The sequence below is a fragment of the Ustilaginoidea virens genome, chromosome 3 (assembly GCF_000687475.1).
Source record: "Ustilaginoidea virens chromosome 3, complete sequence".
Taxonomy (NCBI): Eukaryota; Fungi; Ascomycota; class Sordariomycetes; order Hypocreales; family Clavicipitaceae; genus Ustilaginoidea; species Ustilaginoidea virens.
This window is the reverse complement of record NC_057318.1, coordinates 3,811,156-3,831,667: the sequence shown is the minus strand read 5'-3', so window position 1 is coordinate 3,831,667 and position 20,512 is coordinate 3,811,156. Positions and strand designations below refer to the sequence as shown.

Here is a 20,512-nt window from a genome sequence, read left to right as displayed (position 1 = left end):
TGGGTCTAAAGAGAAGCACTGCAGCAACCAGCCGATGGCGTTGGCGTCGATCATGCAGGCAGCATCATGTCTGCCCAATTCAAGCATGCTCATTCTCTACAGTGAGGAATGCCGCCTCGTCATCTTGTCTTGGGATTGGCTGGTTGTCGAAAGGGCCGCAAACCCTTGTCGCCAGTTCTTGCGGACATTTCGGCGCCAATTCGCTACATGGCAAATCCCCTTGCAGATGGACGTCTCATCTCTCCTTGCGTCGACCAGGAAGAGCACGGGTTTGCCCTGACAGCTTGGCGCCATGCGAGTTAATCCCGTCTGCACTGCCCCCGGGAACCCAACTCCTCTTGCGCATCATTGTGTCATTATGCTTGATCGCGTTTCTGGGTGCCTGACTGCCTGCCTTCCTGCCTACCTTGCTCAGGTCGGCATTATGGAACAACGCGACGGATGACCCGTGCCGCAGCTACAATGTTGCTGCCCGGGCATTTGTGGGGGGGGGGGGGGGTTTCATGTTTCATGTGCCGCCTGGTCAAAGCCCGTCCGAAGCCGTCCATATCGGGCAAGAGGCAGGCCGGCGGAAACAGTCTGATTGGGCGCCATTCCTCCGCCAACCTTGGCAGACTCATACACTTCGTTGCTGCTCCGTACACGGTACAATTCAGGAACCGGTGCTCACTGATGGACAACGTTCCGTGGCCCATGTTCCTTGGTTTCTCCTCAGATCAGCCCTCCGCCCTTAAAGCCAACGCCACCTAGAAATATCTCGTCCCGTCGCCGGAACCCTGGTTTCTCAACTTGGACAGGCGGAAGCCCCGACGAGCTTTGGTCTTTGGGCTTTGATTCGCCCGCTCTGATACAACACGCAAACCACGCCGATCTCTTGGCAAGTGAATGCGAGGCCATCGTTTTGGTAAGTTAATCTACATGTGCGCGGCCCAAGTTGCGAGGCTTGACATTGCGCAAGTGGGTTGCCACGCGCGGCTACGAGATTCGTCTTGGTCGCCATTACATGGCCTGTCACACGGCGACACCGAATCACAACAGAGACTCGCATAGAGCACGCAGTGATGCTGAGCAGTGAGCACCACGTATCCAGGCGACAACTATGCCTCGCCATTGCTTTTGCTTCAGAACTTCCTTGGAGTTACCAGTGCCTTTCGGCCCGCTCGAGGCTCACCCTGTAGAAAGGCGGCGCCGCAGACTCCAGAATCCGGATACTCCGCAACCCACGGACATGTAAGCCAAGCTCCTAGCGTGACTCTCGGCGTATCACGGTAATTCCATTTCAACAGAAAAGAGCAAAAACAGAAAAAGAAAAGATGGAACAGAGCATCCGCACCAGTGTCCAAGCGGCCATGCCCCCGCGAATTTTCCGCGTTGCGCAACCAGTGTGACCTGAAACCAGTCGCAGTCCAGGCCCCAGAGGATAGGGATAGCAGCAACGGGTCGATGAAACTCCTCGTGACAAACTTCCCGACATACTCCCTGGGCTAGTACCTCTAGTTCGTCTCATTTGGCACATGCTTTCTTTTTTCCCCTTTTTTTTGCTCCTCGGGCAAGTCTTGATGCCCTCCAGCCTTGTCGAGTACTCGATTTTGTTTGCCATGTTTTCAGGTCTGGATGTATGAATGTAGCTGGCTTATATTTTTTATCATACCTTTTTCTTTAAAAATGGTCATGATTATTTGTGGGAGAGCGTGGAAATATCAGGATACCGGAGGTCAGCATTCTCTTCCAGAAACTCCATCCACTTTTTAAGAAAACGACTTCCTCTACGCCTAGTCAGTAAACGCGAAAACGCAGAACATGCAGACATGCAGACATGCTTCGACAGAAGACGCCCTGCCAAACTTGGCATTTCTTACCTCTTGACTGTCTCTGAGTCTCCAATAACCACAAGCGAGCGCTTTGGACGCGTCATGGCCACTGAGCACCTGTCAGAATCCTCACTCCACGCGGCAATGAATGGGCTTCAAAATCGGGCTTGCCATACCGTTGAGTCGCCTCTTTTCTCCGAGGAACCCGACCTCGCCGTCGGGGTTGCTCCGCACGAGGCTGACGACCACGACTTCCTTTTCTCGGCCCTGGAAGCCATCTACGCTGCCTAGCTCGATGCCGGGGAAGGTTTCCTTGAGGGGAGCCAGTACACCCAGCTTGAACGGCGTTAGACTGGGAACGAGAAGAGGGGGAGAGAGAGAAAGGGAAGAAAGACGGGGAATCAGCAAGTGGTGCACAAACCAACCTGGGCATTGTACGGGGTAATGACGGCAACATCTTCTGGGCGAACCCCTGCGTCAACGAGTCGTCTGACGTGTTGCCGAACCAGCGCCGCCTCCAACTCGTTGCTCTTGCTCTCGCCAAGGAGGCTGGCCTTTGTGCTCCTCGGCCCCTCCTTTTCGTCTTGCTCATTCTTCTCTTGAAAATCTCCCCCCTGGGTGTCTATAAAGATGAGAGGCTCGTTGGTGTCCTCGTTGTCCAGGACGTCGTACTCGACGTCCTTCAGCAGCCTCGCCCTGACCGAATCGGCGGCGACGAGCTTCCCCTCGTACAGCTCGCTGGAGGGGAACCTCATGATGCTCTCGTGCATCCGGTATTGCGTGGTGAGCATTCTCTTGATGCTGGGGCCGTGCAGCGCCAGCAGCCGATCGAAGAGGGTGGTTTCGAGGGTCATGCCCTTGATGAGCGGCAGCGCTTCGTCTCCGGCCTTTGCCCTGCCCCCCGAGTTGAGCGACTTGATGGTGGGCGGCAGCTGCAGGTGATCGCCCGCGCACACGGCTTTCCTCGCCGACAGCAGCGGAACCCAGCACTGCGCCTCAAGCGCCTGGCTGGCCTCGTCGATGACGACGACGTCAAACTCGTCGTTTCGCAGCTGGAACCCGCCGGCGCCGTGCAGCGTAGCCAGGACGACCTTGCTCCCCGCCACGAGGTCGCTCACGCACTTGCGCTCGCGCTCGCGATACTCCTTCCGGAGCTCCTTGAGGTTGGCGTATATCTCGCGCCGCTCCCTGCCGCTCCTTGTCTTCTTGACGGATGCCTGCTGCGCGTCCATTTCCGCCCGGACGCCCTTGACTATTGCGCCTGCTTCGGAGGTGCTGGTGAGGACGTCGAGCGAGTGGTTTAGGACGGAGGGGAGAAGACGCGCCGGGTGGCCGAGCCGGAGGATGGGAATTTTGTGAGGCGAGAGCCGCTCGACAATGTTGTCGACGGATACGTTGGAGGGGCCGCATACCAAGACCCTCTGGTTTCGCTTGACCAGTTGGAGAATGAGCTCTACGAGGGTGTGCGTCTTGCCTGTCTTGGGTACTCAACAAAGTCAGTGTGATGACATGCAAGGGGGGCGTGCAAGAAACACATGGTGCTCACCCCTGGCGGTCCGTGGACGAGAGCAATCTCTCTAGAGGCCAAGGCGAAGCGGATTGCGTCCTTTTGGGAGTCATTCAAGGCGGCGTCAACCCACTCTACCGGACCAACGTCGGCATCTTGCAGGTCCTGCGCGACGGGCGACGGGCTGGAGAGGCCAAACAGGACCCTGACAAAGCTTGAATACTCGGCCTCGCCCATCTTTTGCAACTTGGTCATGGCAAGGCTCATGCTACGGTCCGGTCCGCCCGCGCATTAGGACCGGTTTCCTCTCGCCGGCAGAACCGAGCACAACAGAAAAGAACAGGAGCAAACAGGCAGTCTCACGCACCGCTTGTACGTCACTTCATCGGCGAGCCGGACCAGCCAGACCCTCCCCGAAAAGGCAGCCTCGTCCGCGTCGTCGTCCAGGGCGACATTCACAGAAGCCCTCTGCACCTTGGTCACGACGCCCCTGGAGCCCTTCTTCTCCAGCTCCCGGACCTCTCTCTTCCTGGCACTGCCCGCGGGCTGCTCCGCCACGAGAACAATGTCCCCCGTCCGGATGCCGTGCTCTGGCAGCTCGACGGTGCTGCGGGTGGCGCCGTCGGGGCCCAGTTGGAGCAGCGTCCTGCCCCCCAGGCCGGTTCGCTGGGACGAGACGACCAGGTTGGTGATTGCCAGGCCGGCCCGCTGCAGGCCGGCGGGGCTGTGGTTGGAGACGAGCTGGCTGGTCTCGTCGATTTCGCTCTGGAGCTCGTGGTCCAGCAGGAGGAGCTGGGTGTTGGCAAAGGCGCGGACGTCGAGCGGATCCGCGGACGGCATCGTGTCATGCTCCTCTTCTGTTTCCTCTTGTATTTGGCGCCCGGGGGGGCAAGCGGGATGCAAAGTTGCGGCTGGGGCGCGGCTCGCCGTGACAGCGGGCTTGGATGGATTTCGCGCGACGCGGAGAAGGAGGGAGAGCGTCCGGGGGTGGTTTGAACGCGAATCGAAATGGCTGTGGGGAAAGCCAAATCCCCACCACCAGAGGGGGACGTTGACGTTGGCCCACTGGAGATGATGGAGGGACAAGATTGAATATGACGAGGCGACGTGGGTAGGTGCCTGCCTGCCTCTGCGCGCCAGGCAACGGCTCTTCTGGTGGATTATCTTTTCGTCACGGGCGATTGTTCCCAAGGGCCATGCATCAGCCTAGCGGCCAGGAATAAATCCCACGGCTACATATTCAAGTGCGTTGCTACAGTAGGAAGAGCACCAGGCCGCACGGCGCACGCACACCACAGCGGGGCCGCACCAACAAGTCCATGAAGCATGAAGAGCGGGAAGCGTTGCAGCAAGACTGCGAACCACGCGGTGGACAAGGAGCAAGGAAGGGAAAAAACAAAAACGGCAGTTTCGCAACAGCGCGTTGGGTAGTTTTCAGCTTGATCAACATTGGGCATGTACGCACCACCAGGCCCACCACAAGCGGCCGACTTGCAAAGGCAAACAAGGCCGGGAGAGGAAAAACAACAACAACAACAACAACAACAACAACAACAACAACAACAACAACAACCAAGAAAAAGAAAGGCAAGAGGCCCAAGGCTGGTGACTGCGCGCCTTTTCTCCCCGGTCGCGTAACGACCCAGACATTGCCAGCCAGCTCGGCCGCTGCTTTCCCCGTCCCATGTCCAAATCGCTATAGCTCGTCTTCGGGCGGATGAATAACAATCACAACCACCAGGGACGCCAGCATGATGGCCAGCGCCACCAGCGCAATCAGGATGATGGTGCCCCTGCTGGCCGGGAACTTGCCCCTGATAACCCACTCTTGCCCGTGGAAATACCTCCGAGCCCCCAGCAGCAGCGTCAGTATGCTGATTGCCAGAAACGCCGAGCCGAGGGGCTTGCCCAGTCTCCGCAGGGTAGCGTTTCCGGAATAGCCGTCGCCGCCGGAGATGGTGGTGTTTAAGCGGAACAGCTGCGTGACAGCCACGCCGATGGAGGCAAAGGCCAGCGATGTGCGCAGCCAGGCCAGGAAAGTTCGCTCTAGACCGAGAGGGGAAAACAAACTCGCGACGGCAGCAGGTCAGCACAGGAAGCAGCGGCGCCGTGGCACGCCGCACGCCGCACGCCGCTCGGGCGAAGGAAGGCGAAAGTGGCGGATCAGCTCACCTAGAGCCAAGTGGTCTCGGGCAACGCTGCCCGTGTTCTCCAACTCGACGGACTGGAGCGCGCCCAGCTTCTTCCGCAGCCACGACCTGGGTTGTTGGGCGCCGCCATCCGAGTCTGCTTGCTGGGACTGGGACTGGGACTGGGGCTGGTGCTTGGGCTGGTGCTGGTGCTGGTGCTCCTCGGGCGCTTGTGGCCGTGATGGTCGACGCCGATAAATCGAGTGCCTGGACTGGTTGGTGTCGGCCGTGTGCAGCGTCTGGTAGTTGTGCTCCGAACCCCGGGACACAATGCCCGTCAGTTCGTCGGGGGCGGCGGCAGCGGCGGCGGCGGCGGCGGCGGCAGGGTCGTCGTCGTCGTCGTCGTCGTCGTCGATGGCCAGGGCGCAGCTCGAGGGCCGTCTGCCCGGTTGAGAGGGATTGCGGGCCATGCTGTCGGCTCGGTTGCGACCGCTCTACGGGAAAGGGGCGCACGAGACTTGACTGTTAGTAGAAGAGGCCTGTGCAACGGCAAGCATGGCAAGCAAGGCATGGCGGGTTGGACCGAGGTCTCGGATTAAAATACAGTCACCACCCTGCGGACCTTAATCCCCCTTTCCGTCCCCATTTTGCCCCCCCGGGTCCCGGCAAAAAAAAAAAAAGAAAAAAAAAAAAAAAGAACCCACTTCGAGAATTTCATTGATGCGCTCGTTTGTCGACGGCCGCCGAAACGAGACGCTTGGAGACAACACCGCTGGGGGCGGCCGGCCAACCACCCCGTCTGCCAACGTGGTTGGCGGACCCGGACCTTGATCGTCCATGGCGGCGCTGTGCTGTGCTCGAACCCGAGCGAGAGAGCCTTGCAAGAATTGACGGGATTCGTCTCGACGCCTCGGTGCTTGGTCCTAGAATTGAGGTTCCACGGCCGTTGTCGCATGCGTTTCGTTGACGGCGCAGCCACGAAATGCATGGTTGACGTGATTGGTCCGATTGACTGGCTGACTGACTGACTGACTGACTGACTGACAGGTGATCGATCTCGCTTACCGGCTGCTATGGAGTGGGGGCCATTTCAACAACCTGCCCGCTACCTGGTAGGTACCAGCTACCTAGACGCAACCCGTACGCACGCTAGGCTTGGCACGCCGAGGTCGGTACCGGACTTGTCGTGTCGACAGCGAATAACGTCAAAACTGTTCTTATGTACCTAATGCATGTGTTCTTTTATGCCAGAAGCAACTTGCATCCGTTGCATTCATCCCACGTAGATAATCCGTCACGGCTATGCGCTGATTCGCCATGTTTCCCTCTCTCTTTATCATGCTCTCGTTCATGTTCTACTCGCATTCAACTGCCCGATAGTAGAGGCCCTGGGCAAAATCATTCCCCTGCGTCACGCCTCGCCACGCCTCGCCACGCCTCGCCACGCCTCGTCGGTGGTTGTAAAGACCGTCTTGTACAAGGCTGCCAGACAAGCACGCTCGCCCTCCAAAGTCCAGAGAGACCTGCAGGGAATGACTGCGACATCTGTTGCCGCAAAGCCCTTCCATCCACATCCACATCCCCCAGGCGAGCCCACGCCGCCCGTCCGAGTCACATCCACGTAACCCAGATACGGCTTCGGGCCTGCAATCGTGGCGTCGGGATGCAGCTTGCGCAAGCATTCCTCGTATGCGCCGCCAAGCTCCCGTTCCAGTTGATGCAGTCCGACCGCCTCCCGTTGGTTGTTCGGCAGGTATGCCATGGTGGTGTACACCGCAACCGCGTCGCCGGTCCCGATGACCAGGTGCCAGCTGCGCCATCGGCCGCCTTCCCTCGAGCAGCAGTAGCGCGCGAGCTCGACGGAGCCCTCGGCGATGTCCTTGAGCCCAGCGTGAGCGTGCCACTCTACCAGAGAGCCCCTCGGCAGGCTCTCCACCTCGGCCGAGAAGACGGGGGGAACGCACGAGCTTGGCTCGCCCCGCTGCCGCGGCGTGTAGACGGACCAGTCGGGGAGACGGGACGGATGGGAATCCGCCCCCGTGGCCGCCAGGGACCGATACTGGGGGTTGTACTTTAGGTCCCAGGGGTCGGTTTGGCTCGTCTCGCTGTCGAGCGTCGTCGGAGACGCGTGCGCCAGCACCCAGGCCCGCCCGGCCAGCTTGGCGGCTTCCCTGGCCGCGTCCTCGCTCTGCTGCCGGGCCAGGTACGCCACCGCGCTCGCCCAGCACTGCACCTTCATCTCCGAGCCCACGCGCCACAGGTGCTGCAGCGACAGCACGGCCTGCCGCCGCAGCGAGCCCGCGGCGCCCGACGGCGACTCGAGCGCCATGGACGCCGGCACCAGGGGTATCTGCCCGGCGACGAAGACGGCCCGCAGGCGCGTCGGCTCCCCGCCCGCAGCCGCGGCCGCAGCCGTCTCCACGGCCTGGCTGTACGGGCCTATGTTGGCGGGCGCCCAGTACGACCTGGACTGCACGTGCAGGCCTCCTCTGCTCGCGGCCGCGGCCGCGGCGCGGGGCACGCTCACGCAGACGACGACGCTGCGTCCCGCGGGGAGCAGGTCGCCGCAGGACACGGTGACGCGGGCGGGCGGGTTCGGTTTCGCAAACAGCCCGCCGTAGATGCGGTTGACGTGTGGGAAGTCGGACATGTCGCGGAGGATGACGACGACGCTGGTGATGTGGCCGGGCTGCAGTCCGTTTGACGACAGCAGGGCCCTGACCTTGTCCACGACGTCGGCGGTCTCGTCCTGGACGGAGGTGCCCGCGGGTGGTGGCGGATCCGCAGCGACGGCCCAGTGCAAGCTGTCGGCGGCGTCGGGCGCGGCCCGCAGGGGGGGCTTGTTGGCCATGAGCGCGGAGCGGTGGTCACGGCCGTGCGCGGCAACAGAGGCGGCGCCCGGCTCCAGCGAGTCCAGGACGGTCTGAAACAGCGCGTCGAGCAGCGCCGGCTGCCTGACCGAAGGCGGCGGCGGCGGCGGCGCGTCGCGCCCCCCGTCCGGAGGCTTGTCCTCGACGCGGGCGCCCGTCAGCATGAGCCAGGCGGACCCTCCGCCTTCCGGCACCGCCGTCCTCCCGCGCTCGGGGATGCTGATGCGCTTCGTGAACAGGGCGCGCGGCCCGTCCAGCACGAGCGTCTCGAACTCGCCCCCTTCGCCGAGCGAGGCCCCGTCGGCGGCGCCGAACCTGCGCAGGGAAGCCTGGACGCGCCGCGCGCCCGCCTCGCTCGTCACCCGCTCCCACAGGTGCCTCTCGTCCAGGCCGGCGCTCGCGACCTTGACGATCCTGGCCTCCAGCCCGGCCGCCGCCATGTCCCTCAGCAGCTGGGCCTCGTCGGCCGGGCGGCCGGGCGGGGGCGGCAGCACGGGGTATTTCCACAGGTAGGACAGCGGGGCGAGCCCCAGGCGCAGGGCGACCGACTCGACCCGCGTCCGCTGGTACGTCGACAGGATGGCGCCCGAGCAGAGGGCGTTTGCCTCCGGGTGGCGCGACACGACGGCCCGCAGCAGGGGCAGCATGGACTCGGTCTCGTCGCCCTGGGCCTCGTCGCCCTGGGCCCCGTCGCCCTGGGCCTCGTAGTCTCTCTCGAGGCAGACGGCGCGGCCGGCGATCGGCTGGCGGTACAGAGGCAAGCCGGTGGCGGCGGCGTAGAGAGGGACCACCTCGTGGCCGACGGTCTGGTACATGAAGCTGTTCAAGTCTGTCGGCGGGTCGTGCGGCTGGTCGTGCTGCTGGCTCGTCGCGTCGGGCGCGGACGCGGACGCGCGACTGCTGCCGGCAGGGCAGGGAAACAGGTTCGCCAGGGCGACGACCCGGTGCCCGTGGTGCAGGCAGTGGAGGAGGCTGTAGAAGCTGTCTTTGCCGCCGGATATCAGGGCGATGACGTTGAGCCGGTCCGCCGACGTGGACATTGTTGCGGCCTGCATCCAGCGCCCCTCCCGGTTGCTTTTTTTTTCTTTTTCTCTCTCCCTCTGTCTCTCTCTCTCTCTTTTTCTCTCTCTCTTTCACTTTCTTTTTTTTTTCTTTTTTTTTTTTTTTTTTTGTGAATGCGATGTTGTTTCCCGAATTTGGGTCGAGCGAGGGGAGTGGATCTTGCGTCACGTGGCTGCGCACGTGGCTGCGCACGTGGCTGCGCACGTGGCTGCGCACGCACGGAGCTTACGTCAAGCTTGGTTTCCTTTCATTGCCAGCAAACTTTCAAACAGACGACGGCAGGAAGCCCAGCATGAGGCTATGACGCCGATAGGGCGAGTTTTGCAGTTGCGGAACGGAGACGCCGGATGTCAAAAAGGCATGAAACCAGGATGCAAGGGCGCAATTGCCCGAGCAGATCTTTAGAGATGGATGCTGGGCGAGGGAAATGCCGCTTACCTAAGCGCGATCCTTGTCAACTCGACCGACTGCAATACAGCCGACAAGCCTCTGCGGACGCTTCAGCAGAGCAGAAACCACGGTTACTCGTCGCCCAAAGCCTCAAAATCGCGCAGCGTCAATAATTAGGACGACGTGCTCCGTTCAGACAGCCAAACGAAACGGGTTCAGCTCATCCCCGGCACCTCGTACCGGAAGGAAACCCTCCGGTTGAGCTGCCTTGCAGATCCTTGTCGGGATCCCTAGCAGTCGGAAACCGAGAGAAGATTCAAAAGACATTCTCAACAATGCCTACCCGGACTGGCGGACCCTGGTCTGCTGCGGACGCCGCCTCGCTGTCCTGCCATTCTTATCGAGATATTGCTAGCTGTGCCTTTACCCGACAGAGTCTCTCTCCATTTATCCCCGAGATCAACATCGTAGGCCGGCACATGGTTACGCGGCCAGGCATTCGGTGCCCCCGAGCCGAGTGCAGCAGAAAGAACCTCATCCGCCATCTTTTCTGGCGCATCCAGGTGTGATTGTCCGCGTAAGCGGGCCTGCTATTGCATTGCATGCCGGCAACTTGCCCTCGTATTGGACGTCTTCCCGGGCGGTGCAGCAATGCCATCGGGAACGAGTATGCCAGCATGGGACAGTGACCGGGCGATTGAGGCCCGTGTCTTTGCTTGTACCGACGACTACTGACCAACATGGAGCTTGAGTGTGTCGGGTAGAAAAGTTGAAGAGTTGTTTGTTCAGAAATAGTTGGTAAAGCCTTGATTCAATCCCCGGGGCTGGCTGGCCTTCTGCCAGCAAAGCAGCCCGAAACCCTCCAAGGTCTCTTTTCATTCGTTCATCATGGTGGGATTCGGCGGGGCCAAGGAAAGCGAGAGCAATTCGACCAAGAGCAAAGCCAGCGGGTTGCTTCGACAAGGAGCAAAGCCAGCAAGCAGGGCTTTACGCGGACACCGGGTTGCGCAGATTGGGCCAATCCCAATCCCAGCTTGCAGGCGTAAAGCGTTGCCGCAACGTGCACAGCAACGTGCGCAGCGCAGCACCTTTGGGTCAGCTGACGGAGCTGACGGAGCTGACGGAGCTGACGGCATCAATCAAGTCTGGTGTCTGCTGCTATCGAGTGGCACGGCACACGGAGCGTTTTGGAAATTAAGCAGCAGGCAGCAACCAGCAAAGCTGCTCCGGCAAGCTGCAGGGCTGCAGGGCCTGTTGCGGGAAGCCAGCCAGCAGCCCATGCGTCACCGCAGCGCATCGCAGCGCAGTGCACCGCTCCCAAAGCTCCAGCAAAGCAGAGCAGAGCAGAGCAGGGCAGGGCAGGGCAGGGCAGGGCAGGCAGGGCAGGGCAAACCGTGCAGACTCCAGAGTTGGCACGGTGAGAAGAGCCGAAGAGCCGAGGAGCCGAGTCCCCCGCAACGGCAGATGGCGGAGGGGCGGTTGGCAGATGGCAGACAGATATGCACTGCACGCACGCATGTACGGAGTCCTCCGTAGGCAGCACATGGCAGATGGCGCACCCCCCCCCCCCCTCCCGCCCCAAAAAGCCTCTGCGGGCACGCGATGTCGGAAGGCCTGCAAAACCTTCCACGCTGGCAATTAGCCTTTATTCCATTTTTTTTTTTAAAAGTGGGGGCGGGGGAACAGTCATCGTGGGGTCAATGGCCAATAAATCGGAGCGTCTTGGATGTGCGGTGCCGGAAACAAAAACCAGACCTTCCGTCCGTCTTGGTCTAGAAGGGGGGGAAAAACAGAAAGGAAGAAAAAAAAAGCCGTCTGCTAAATAGCGAAACAAACTTCCCCCGTCGCGTCCAGGTCCAGGTCCAGGTCCAGGTCCAGGTCCAGGTCGGACGCTCTCCTTGCTGTTTCGCCCCGGTCGTCGAGCGCTCTCTTCATTCCAACTTCCAACTTCCCAAGCTCGTGCTATCATTGGCTTCAAGGGGTCGTGCAACACACCAGAGACCAAAAGTCGCCCTCTTCCATCGACATTGTACAACTCAACTGGCCTTTGGACGACAAGAAGAAAGGGCCCCCCTCCCGGCCTCCCCCCCCCCCCCTTCCCGTCCTTCACCATGACCACCAATGGTCTTCAACCAGATCCGACCGTCGACCTCGATTGGGGCGATTTCCGCGGAGGTACGAGCGCGGGCCTTGAATCACCGCCCTAACCCAGTCTCCCGCTCGCGTGGTGCTTCTGCCGTCATCTGCCGTCATCTGCCGTCATCTGCCGTCATCTGCTGTCACCTGTTGCCTCTGTTGCCATCTGCTACCATCTGTTGATTGCGCTAACTCCGAGTCACTTGCCGCAGCCATCCACGACGTCTTCTCGAACAACGCAGCCCAGCACCCGGATCGCACGTGCGTCGTCGAGACCAGGAGCTCCCGGAATGCTCATCGCTCCTTCACCTACCGCCAGATCAACGAGAGCTCGAATCAACTGGCCCATCACTTTGTCGCCCATGGCGCCCAGGTTGGCGATGTGGTGGCCATTTACGCTTACCGAGGGTGAGTGCTCTGTTTTCCTGCTTTCCGTTGCCATCGAGTCTGTGCTTCGCCATTGCACCCTCTTTCCGAGTGGCTCGGCGGCTCTTCAACGCCGTGATTCCGTCTCGACTCTCGGGTCCTCGCCTGACAAGGTAAAAGAAGCCACCGCTGACCGACCTTTCCATCGTCTTCCGCAGAGTTGACCTCGTGGTGGCCTACATGGGTGCGCTCAAGGCCGGCGGCACCGTCAGTGTCATTGATCCTCAGTACCCTCCGGAGCGCCAGAAGATTCTCCTGGAAATCGCAAATCCAAAGTTCCTCGTCTGCATCGACAGGGCCACGCACGAGTTCGGCCAAGTCTCCGACGTGGTCATGAAGTTTGTCACCCAAGAGCTGCGCATCAAATCGTTCGTCCCTGCTCTCCGGCTCGACGATGCCGGCCACCTGACCGGCGGCGGTGTCCCCCCAACGGGGCGGGACGTCGACATGCTCGCGGCGCAGCATTCGTTGCGGCAACACGCCCCCGACGTCTCGGTTGGGCCAGACTCGATCCCTACGCTGAGCTTTACTAGTGGCTCGGAGGGACGACCCAAGGGGGTGCAAGGGCGCCATTTCTCCCTGACTCACTACTTCCCTTGGATGGCCCGCAGATTCAACCTGTCGGAAAACGACCGCTTCACCATGCTTTCCGGCATAGCCCATGACCCCATCCAGAGAGACATCTTCACGCCGCTGTTCCTGGGAGCGTGCATCGTCATCCCCCCCGCGGACGCCGTCAGCTACGAAGTCTTGGCGGATTGGATGGGCGAGCACAAGGTGACGGTAACCCATCTGACCCCGGCCATGGGTCAGATTCTCGTCGGAGGAGCCGTCACGCCGTTTCCCAGCCTGCGCAACGCCTTTTTCGTCGGTGACTTGCTGACCAAGAAGGACTGCCGCAAACTGCGGGAGCTGGCCCCAAACACCAGCATCATCAACCTCTACGGCTCGACCGAGTCGCAGCGCGCAGTGTCCTTCTTTGAGATCCCCAGCAAGGCTGCCGACGAGGCCTTCCTGGACGACTTGCCCGACGTCATCCCCGTGGGGCAAGGGATGCGCAACGTCCAGCTCCTCGTTGTCGATCGCGATGACAGGACCAAGCTCTGCGGCGTTGGCGAGCAAGGCGAGCTGTTTATCCGCGCCGCCGGTCTCGCCGAAGGCTACCTGGGGAGTGACGAGAGGACCGCTCAGCTGAATCAGTCCAAGTTCCTGACCAACTGGTTCGTGGACGCTTCGCAGTGGACAACAGCGCCGTACCAGCGGCAGGCATCTGCCGGCGAAAGGCCGTTGCCCAAGTGGCACCAGTGCTACAAGGGCCCCAGGGACAGACTCTATCGAACCGGCGACCTCGGGCGACTGCGCCCGGACGGCAGCGTCGAGTGCACAGGAAGAGTGGATTCTCAGATCAAGATTCGCGGCTTCCGCATGGAGCTCGGCGAGATCGACGCCTGTCTGTCGCAGCATCCCTTTGTCCGGGAAAACGTCACCATTGTCAGGAGAGACAGGAACGAGGAGCAGACGCTCGTCACGTATTTCGTCCCCGAGATCAAGCGATGGTTCCAGCATTGCAAGCACGAGGAGCAGAGAGCGACGGAGCCCGAGCTGCTCGATGACTCCATGATTGGCATGCTGCGGCAGTTTAAGTCTCTCTCTGACGACTGCAAGGCGCTTCTGGCCGCCAAGTTGCCAAAGTATGCCGTCCCCAGCATTCTGATTCCGCTGGTTCGAATGCCTCTTAGTATGTTCTTTGCCCCCCCCCCCCTCCCCCTTCCCCGGGATTTCATTGCTCTTGCTTGCTCCACCATTTCCTCTAGACTAACCAAGGACGTCCACTACCACTTGATTTTCAAAGATCCCAACGGAAAGATTGACAAGCCTGCGCTTCCTTTCCCCGACCCGGCAGATCCTGCTCTTCTGACCAAGAGGAGAGCGTCGTCGGTTACAGCAAGCATGACGGAAACGCAAAAGCAGCTGGCAGCGGTCTGGGCATCGGTGCTTCCCAACCGCACGGCCCGCATGCTGGTGCCCGGCTCCAACTTCTTCGACGAGGGGGGACACTCGATCCTCGCGCAGCAGATGTTCTTCCGGCTCAAGCAGCAGTGGAAGGGCATCGACCTGCCTGTGCGGGTCATCTTCCAGTCCCAGACGCTCGAGGCCCTCGCGGCGGAAATCGACCGCGCCCAAGACCCCATCGGCCTTCGCCTCGACGCACTGCCGCTTCCGACGGACGAGAACGCCGCGGACGAGGCGTACGCCGCGGACGCACGAAGCCTGACGAGCCAGCTACCCAAGACGTTTGCTGCCGGCGCGGGCGCGCTCGACGCTGCCGCCCCGTCGTCGTCGTCGTCGTCGTCGTCGTCCTACACGGCACTCCTTACCGGCGCGACCGGCTTCCTGGGCTCGTATCTGCTGCACGAGCTGCTCCAGGGCCCCCGCCCGGCGTCGCGAGTGATTTGCCACGTGAGAGCAAAGGACGCGGCTTCGGGCCTCGACCGCCTCGAGGGCATCAGTCGGGCGTACGGGCTGTGGCGCCCCGAGTGGGCGTCGCACAACAGGGTCGAGGTGGTGGCGGGCGACATTTCCAGGCCGCAGCTGGGGGTCGCGCAGGAGACGTGGGCACGGCTCGCCGACGAGGTGGACGTGGTGATCCACAACGGCGCCCAGGTGAACTGGATGCTGCCGTACTCGAGCCTTCGGGCCGCCAACGTCATGAGCACCCTGGCCTGCATCCGGCTCTGCGCCGCGGGCAAGCCAAAGAGGCTCGGGTTCGTGAGCTCGACCTCGACGCTGGACAGCGCGCACTACGTGTCGCTGTCCCGGAAGCAAGGCCTGGCCGTGTCGGAGGGGGACAGCCTGGAGGGCAGCCGCAAGGGCCTGGGCACCGGCTACGGGCAGAGCAAGTGGGCGAGCGAGTACCTGGTGCGGGAGGCCGGGCGGAGAGGGCTGGCCGGCGCCGTCATCCGGCCGGGCTACGTGACGGGCGACGCGGAGACGGGCATGTGCGTCACGGACGACTTCTTGGTGCGGCTGTGGAAGGGCTGCCTGCAGCTCGGGGCACGGCCGGCCATTGCCAACACGGTCAACACGGTGCCGGTCAAGCAGGTGAGCAGGATCGTCGTGGCGTCGTCGCTGTGCCTGCCCGCCGCCGCCGCGGGCGGGGGCGAGACGCTCCAGGTCGCGCAGGTGACGAGCCACCCGCGGCTGACGCTGGACGAATGGCTGGGCGCGCTGCAAGTCTACGGCTACGACGTGCCGGCGGTCCCGTACGACGACTGGTGCGAGCGGATGAGCCGGTACGTCAGCGACGCAGCCAAGCCGGAGCACGCGCTGCTGCCCCTGTTCCACTTTGTGACGGGGAACCTGCCCGCCGACACCGTGGCCCCGGAGCTGGACGACGCCAACGCGGCCGCGGCGCTGAAGCTGTACTCGGCCGGGGCGGCTGCGGCGACGGCGGCCTCGGCAGACCGGGACGGCGACCCGCTAAGGGACAGCGCCGTCGGCGTCGACACCGTGGGCGTCTATCTCGCGTACCTCGTGGCCATTGGCTTCCTCCCTGGGCCGGGGCAGCACCAGGCGCGGCCGCTTCCGGGACTGCCCAGCGCGACGCTGCAGCTGATCCAGCAGCACGCGGCGTCCGGGGTGGGCGCGCGCTCGTCCAGGACGTGACGGCGCACAATGAGCGGCGGGCAACGAGCAGACGTGCTTGCTTGCGCACTCGATTGGGGGAAAAAAAATGAATTGGATTGGATTTGGTTTGCCTCGCTGGCTTGATGCGTTTTTCTGCCTTTTGCCCTGTTGTCTGTTGTCTGTTGTCTGTTGCCTGTTGCCTTGTTGCCTTGTTGCCTTGTTGCCTCGTTGCCTCGTTGCCTCGTTGCCTTGTTGCCTCGTTGCCTTGTTGCCTTGTTGCCTGCCTCGTTGCGTCTTTCTCCTTCAGGCGCAATTTCGCACTGGAATACCTCGTACTCTGTAAACTTGCGTACTCTGTAAAAACAGTAACAAAACAAAACCCTCTCCCACGCCACCCCCTTTCCCCCCCCCCCCCGGCATCTCTGAAAGACTGAAACCGTCATCTCCAACCGCCCCCAACCATGTGGATCCCCCGTTGGCGGAAAGCCCCAGATCCCTGCCTCGCTCGCAGCCAAGTCGCGCCGCACCGGCCTGCGCCCCCGTTCCACCGGTGAGCGAGCTACATGTATGTATGTATGTAGCGACCGGTGTGGCGTGGAGCCCCCCCCCCTCTCTTACCGCCCCCCGGGAGCGGACATGGAGGCTTCATCGGTTTTTCCTGCGCTTTTCAATTGTTGTGTCGACGGTTTTTGCGCCATTTGCTGCTGCTGCTGCTGCTGCCCCACCGGGTGAGATGCGAGGTTGGCTATGCTGGGCTGGGCTGGGCTGGGCTGGGCTGGGCTGGGCTGGTGGACGTGGGCTTGCGAACAGGACGCGAGGGGACAGGGCAGGTGGCCTGCCTTTGGGGGGTTTGTTGGGCGGCGATGAAAGGCGGGGGAGAGAGCGTGAACGGATAGACGATTGACGATTGACGATTGACGATTGACGATTGACGATTGACGATTGACGATTGACGATTGACGATTGACGATTGACAATAGATGATGGACGATGGAGATGGACGACGGACGATGGATAATAAACGCCTGGCTGGCTGGTCGGGGTGGCTGTGCGATGACGGCGCCGAATGGGGCCAAGGAAATGAGGTCAAGTGCAGTCAAGTAAAAGTGCAGCTGGAGGCGGGCGATCGCGACGCCGAGTCAACAACTCGACCGGCGAGGGAGCAGAGGGGCCTCGGCACCAGGCCGGCCGGCAGTCGACGAAGCGCCAGGCCCCGAGGCTGCTCCCACAGCAAAAGCCAGGCCTCACATCACATAAACATACGGCCTAGGGAACACGGAGATGCAGTTGACGTCCAGCATCACATCACGACTGGCGGCGTGCGGCGTGCGTGCGGCGCAGCTGTGCCGAAATACAGCGACTGTATATTCCTGCCGTTGACTTTTGCGTGACCAGCACTTTCCTGACAACTAGCTACCCTCTTGTAAAAAGGGAAACCGAAAAAAAAAAAAAAAAAAGAAAAGAAAAAAAAAGAAACAGAAACAGAAACAGAAACAGAAACAGAAACAGAAACACCTTCAAGCACGGAACCGCGCTCTCGAGCAGGCGCAGACAACCAGGCGAGAAGAAAGCACGGCGGCTAGAAATACAAAAAGCCTCATGGGCGGCCGTCCGAGGCGCCGAAGCAGCCGCTCACGTCGCGTCGAGGCATCCGTTGACAGCCGTCCGGAATGGCAGAACAACAATTACAACGAGCATAGAGAAGATCAAAAGGAGAAAAAAAAAAAAAAAAAAAAAAAAAGGGGAAGTAGACGGACGATGGCTGCACCCCCTCCTCCCCCGACATTCCTGGGCGTCGTCAAGAGGGAAACGGGGGGGAAAAAATAATACGGAAACCGCGCAAACAACTCGTCCTTTGATCCAAAAAAGAAACACTCAAAACACTCCACCTTTTTTTTGTCCCGCCCGAGCAGTCTGTACCAGTCCGCCTTTTTTTGTGGTCAAAGCAAAGCAAAGCAAAGAAAATAAAAGAAACGATAAATTCATGGGGCGGCGTCGAGATCAAGTGTCCGCCTTCTCACCTCCCCGAAAGGGGAAAAAAATAAAAAAAAGCAACGCAGCGTCGACAGGAAAATACCAAAGTTGATACAAGAATCGAAAATATTTGTCAATGCAGGTCATGAAACTCTTGTTGCTGGGCAAATCTATGTCTGGTTGTCCCCGACCGTCTACCAAGGCGTACCCTATCTGACCATTGCCGCAAACCAGAAATACAGCGTTTGCGTGTTGGCAGCGAAGAAAGAATGGCGTTAAAATGTCCAATGTCCAAGTGGATGCAAGTCGAAGGGGGGAGAAGAAAAACAAATCGAAAAGGTGTAAAGCAGCAATCCGCGTCAAGAAAAACAAAACAGAGGCCCCGTCCTTGTCGTCCCCTTTTTTATTTTTTTTTTTGGGGGGGAGAGGGGGGGGGGGCGGCAACAGGAACAGGGACCTCTAGTCGGAGCGCTTTCGCTTCTTCTTGCCGCTGTCGCTGCCTTCTTCCGATGACAGCTCGCTGGCACTGCCCGGAACCTCGGACGCAATCTGGAAGAGCACCTTGCCGTAGTTGGCAAAGTCCTCCATGACGGGAGCGCCAGCTGTCGCGTCCTCGTAGCAAGGCGCTTCCGTGCCGTCGACGAGGCTCATGACGATGGCTCCTCCGCTCGAGTGGGTTCTGGCATGCTGCGCCAGGTTGTCGCTCCGCGAAAACTTCTTGCCGCACTCGTTGCACTCAAACGGCTTCTCCTGCGTGTGGAGGGATCGGTAGTGGCGCTTCAGGTGTTCCTGCCGGCGGAACCGTCGGTTGCACAGATCGCAGACAAACGTCTTGGAGGGATCCTCCGTCAGGGACTGCTTCCGTCCGCGGCGGTTGATGGGCGCCGAGGAGGCGGGGGCAGCAGGCGAGCCGGCACCCGACGACGACGAGTTGGAATCGGTTGCTGCAGGCGATCCTTGGTCATTCTGTTCCTCGCTGTCCGCCGACTGCCCCTCCGCGGCGGCAGTGTGCATCTTGGCTTGGGCAGATCGCTTCGTCCTCGCCCTCGTCTTGCTCTTCTTCTGGCGCTTATCCTGGTGCGTGTCCTCGCCTGCCTCGACGCTGCAAGGACGGCTGGACCGAGACGCAAACTGAAACTCGTCCTTCTCATCAAAGCTCAAGTCTTGGTCACCGATGAAGCTGCCGTGACCCAGCGAAACGACAGAAGACCCGGTGCATGCGCGAGGTCGAGACACTTCGCCCGCGCCCATCAAGCTGCTGAACTCGTCTTCGGATTCCAGGTCCGACAACTCCCCCAACGCGGGGATTGCGCTTGGGATGCCAGGGTTATACTCGAACGCAGCTTCTGATAGCACCGACGTCTCGATGCAAACATGCTCAGACTTGACCTCTGCCTCGCCAAGACCGGCCACTGTGAACTCTGGCGCGAAGGTTGGGTTGGCCGGAGCGGAGACTGTCAAATTGCGGGGATCGCAAAAGTCAACGTCGCTCTCCGAGGCGACAGACCTAGAGTATGGCGCAGGCGAAGGTGACAGCGAAGGGCAAGACAGGGTTGTGAGTTCACTCGTGGTGCTGCTGAGCGAAGGAACCCTGGAGGGCTGTGACTGAATGAACACTGCCAGAGGGAAAAAGAAAAAAAATTAGTCACGGACCGCCTGGATGCTTTCTTTTTTTTTTTTTTTTTTGCCTTGCCCGCGAGGTGAGAGGGGTGGGGGTGGTCTGTTGGCGGTGGTCATGAAAGACGGTGCGGTGCACACAAAACGCGCCCCCCCCCCCCCCCCCCCCTTCAAAAGGGAAAAAAAAAAAAAAAAAAAAAAAAAAAAAAAAGGGCACGTCTGACCGTTTGACGGCTCTCTTGCCAACCATGCCACAAAACGCACGACATATTTTCTCACTTGAATCAGGGATGGGTAAGTTTGGCATACCTGGTGTCATTGGAGGAGAATCGCAGCTAGCCCAGTCAAACATGGAGCTCTCCATCGCCTCGAACTCGGCTTTGACAGCAAAGCCGTCCAGGCCAGAGAACATGGGATTCAGAGGAGTCTGCAGCACATCGAGGGCCCTGGGACTGCCTACAGTGCTGCCGGATGCGGACAGCGGTGGTGTGCAAGGGAAGTACGGGTTGTCAGCGAATTCCGTCTCCAACATGATGGCAGGCTTGTGAGTGCTTGGCAGAGGCCCGGTGGGAGTCATGACGGCTGGATCGATGCTGCCGTACATGCTGTGAAGTTGCGAGCAAGAAGAGCCCGGTCGAGAGTACGCTGGCGATGTCGGCGCCACTGCTTGAAAGGCGTTCATCTTCTGGTGAGCCAAGTTGGCCATTTTGGAGTCGTTGAAGTACAGCGTTGGGTTTTGTGCAGCAGCAGCTTGAGACATCATAGTCTAGTATGCCGAAATTCTGGACATTGAGAATCCATTATTAGCGACACGTAGATGGGCCCAACCGAGAGGGATACCCACAGTATAGGTTGTCAAGTCTCTTGTTCTGTTTTTTCTTCTTCTTCTCGTAGACCTTTGCGGGTTAATTAAAAGTTGTATTGCAATTTCTTCCAAGATTTCGTGTATTTTCGTTTGCGCCG

General features: G+C 60.5%; 5 protein-coding genes across 5 annotated transcripts; 1 reads left to right on the top strand and 4 right to left on the bottom strand.

Annotated features, from left to right (window-relative positions):
• Positions 1–1,675: 1,675 nt before the first annotated feature.
• On the bottom strand, positions 1,676–4,158 carry UV8b_03929 (uncharacterized protein; the record flags this gene model as incomplete). Its single annotated transcript, XM_043141427.1, has 6 exons — positions 1,676–1,766; positions 1,860–1,920; positions 1,988–2,147; positions 2,237–3,289; positions 3,358–3,586; positions 3,686–4,158. 6 exons carry the CDS (start codon positions 4,156–4,158, stop codon positions 1,676–1,678), a joined length of 2,067 nt encoding a protein of 688 aa, XP_042997361.1.
• Positions 4,159–5,014: 856 nt separating this feature from the next.
• UV8b_03928 (uncharacterized protein) lies at positions 5,015–6,286 on the bottom strand (the record flags this gene model as incomplete). Its single annotated transcript, XM_043141426.1, has 3 exons — positions 5,015–5,364; positions 5,491–5,941; positions 6,152–6,286. The coding sequence occupies 3 exons, from the start codon at positions 6,284–6,286 to the stop codon at positions 5,015–5,017; spliced, it is 936 nt and encodes a 311-aa protein (XP_042997360.1).
• Positions 6,287–6,858: 572 nt separating this feature from the next.
• On the bottom strand, positions 6,859–9,357 carry UV8b_03927 (uncharacterized protein; the record flags this gene model as incomplete). Its single annotated transcript, XM_043141425.1, has 1 exon — positions 6,859–9,357. One exon carries the CDS (start codon positions 9,355–9,357, stop codon positions 6,859–6,861), a length of 2,499 nt encoding a protein of 832 aa, XP_042997359.1.
• Positions 9,358–11,880: 2,523 nt separating this feature from the next.
• Positions 11,881–15,997, top strand: UV8b_03926 (uncharacterized protein; the record flags this gene model as incomplete). The annotated part of the gene is made up of 4 exons (XM_043141424.1): positions 11,881–11,944; positions 12,118–12,313; positions 12,490–14,069; positions 14,184–15,997. The coding sequence occupies 4 exons, from the start codon at positions 11,881–11,883 to the stop codon at positions 15,995–15,997; spliced, it is 3,654 nt and encodes a 1,217-aa protein (XP_042997358.1).
• A 2,394-nt stretch (positions 15,998–18,391) lies between these two features.
• Positions 18,392–20,312, bottom strand: UV8b_03925 (uncharacterized protein; the record flags this gene model as incomplete). The annotated part of the gene is made up of 2 exons (XM_043141423.1): positions 18,392–19,548; positions 19,859–20,312. 2 exons carry the CDS (start codon positions 20,310–20,312, stop codon positions 18,392–18,394), a joined length of 1,611 nt encoding a protein of 536 aa, XP_042997357.1.
• Between the last annotated feature and the right edge of the window lie 200 nt (positions 20,313–20,512).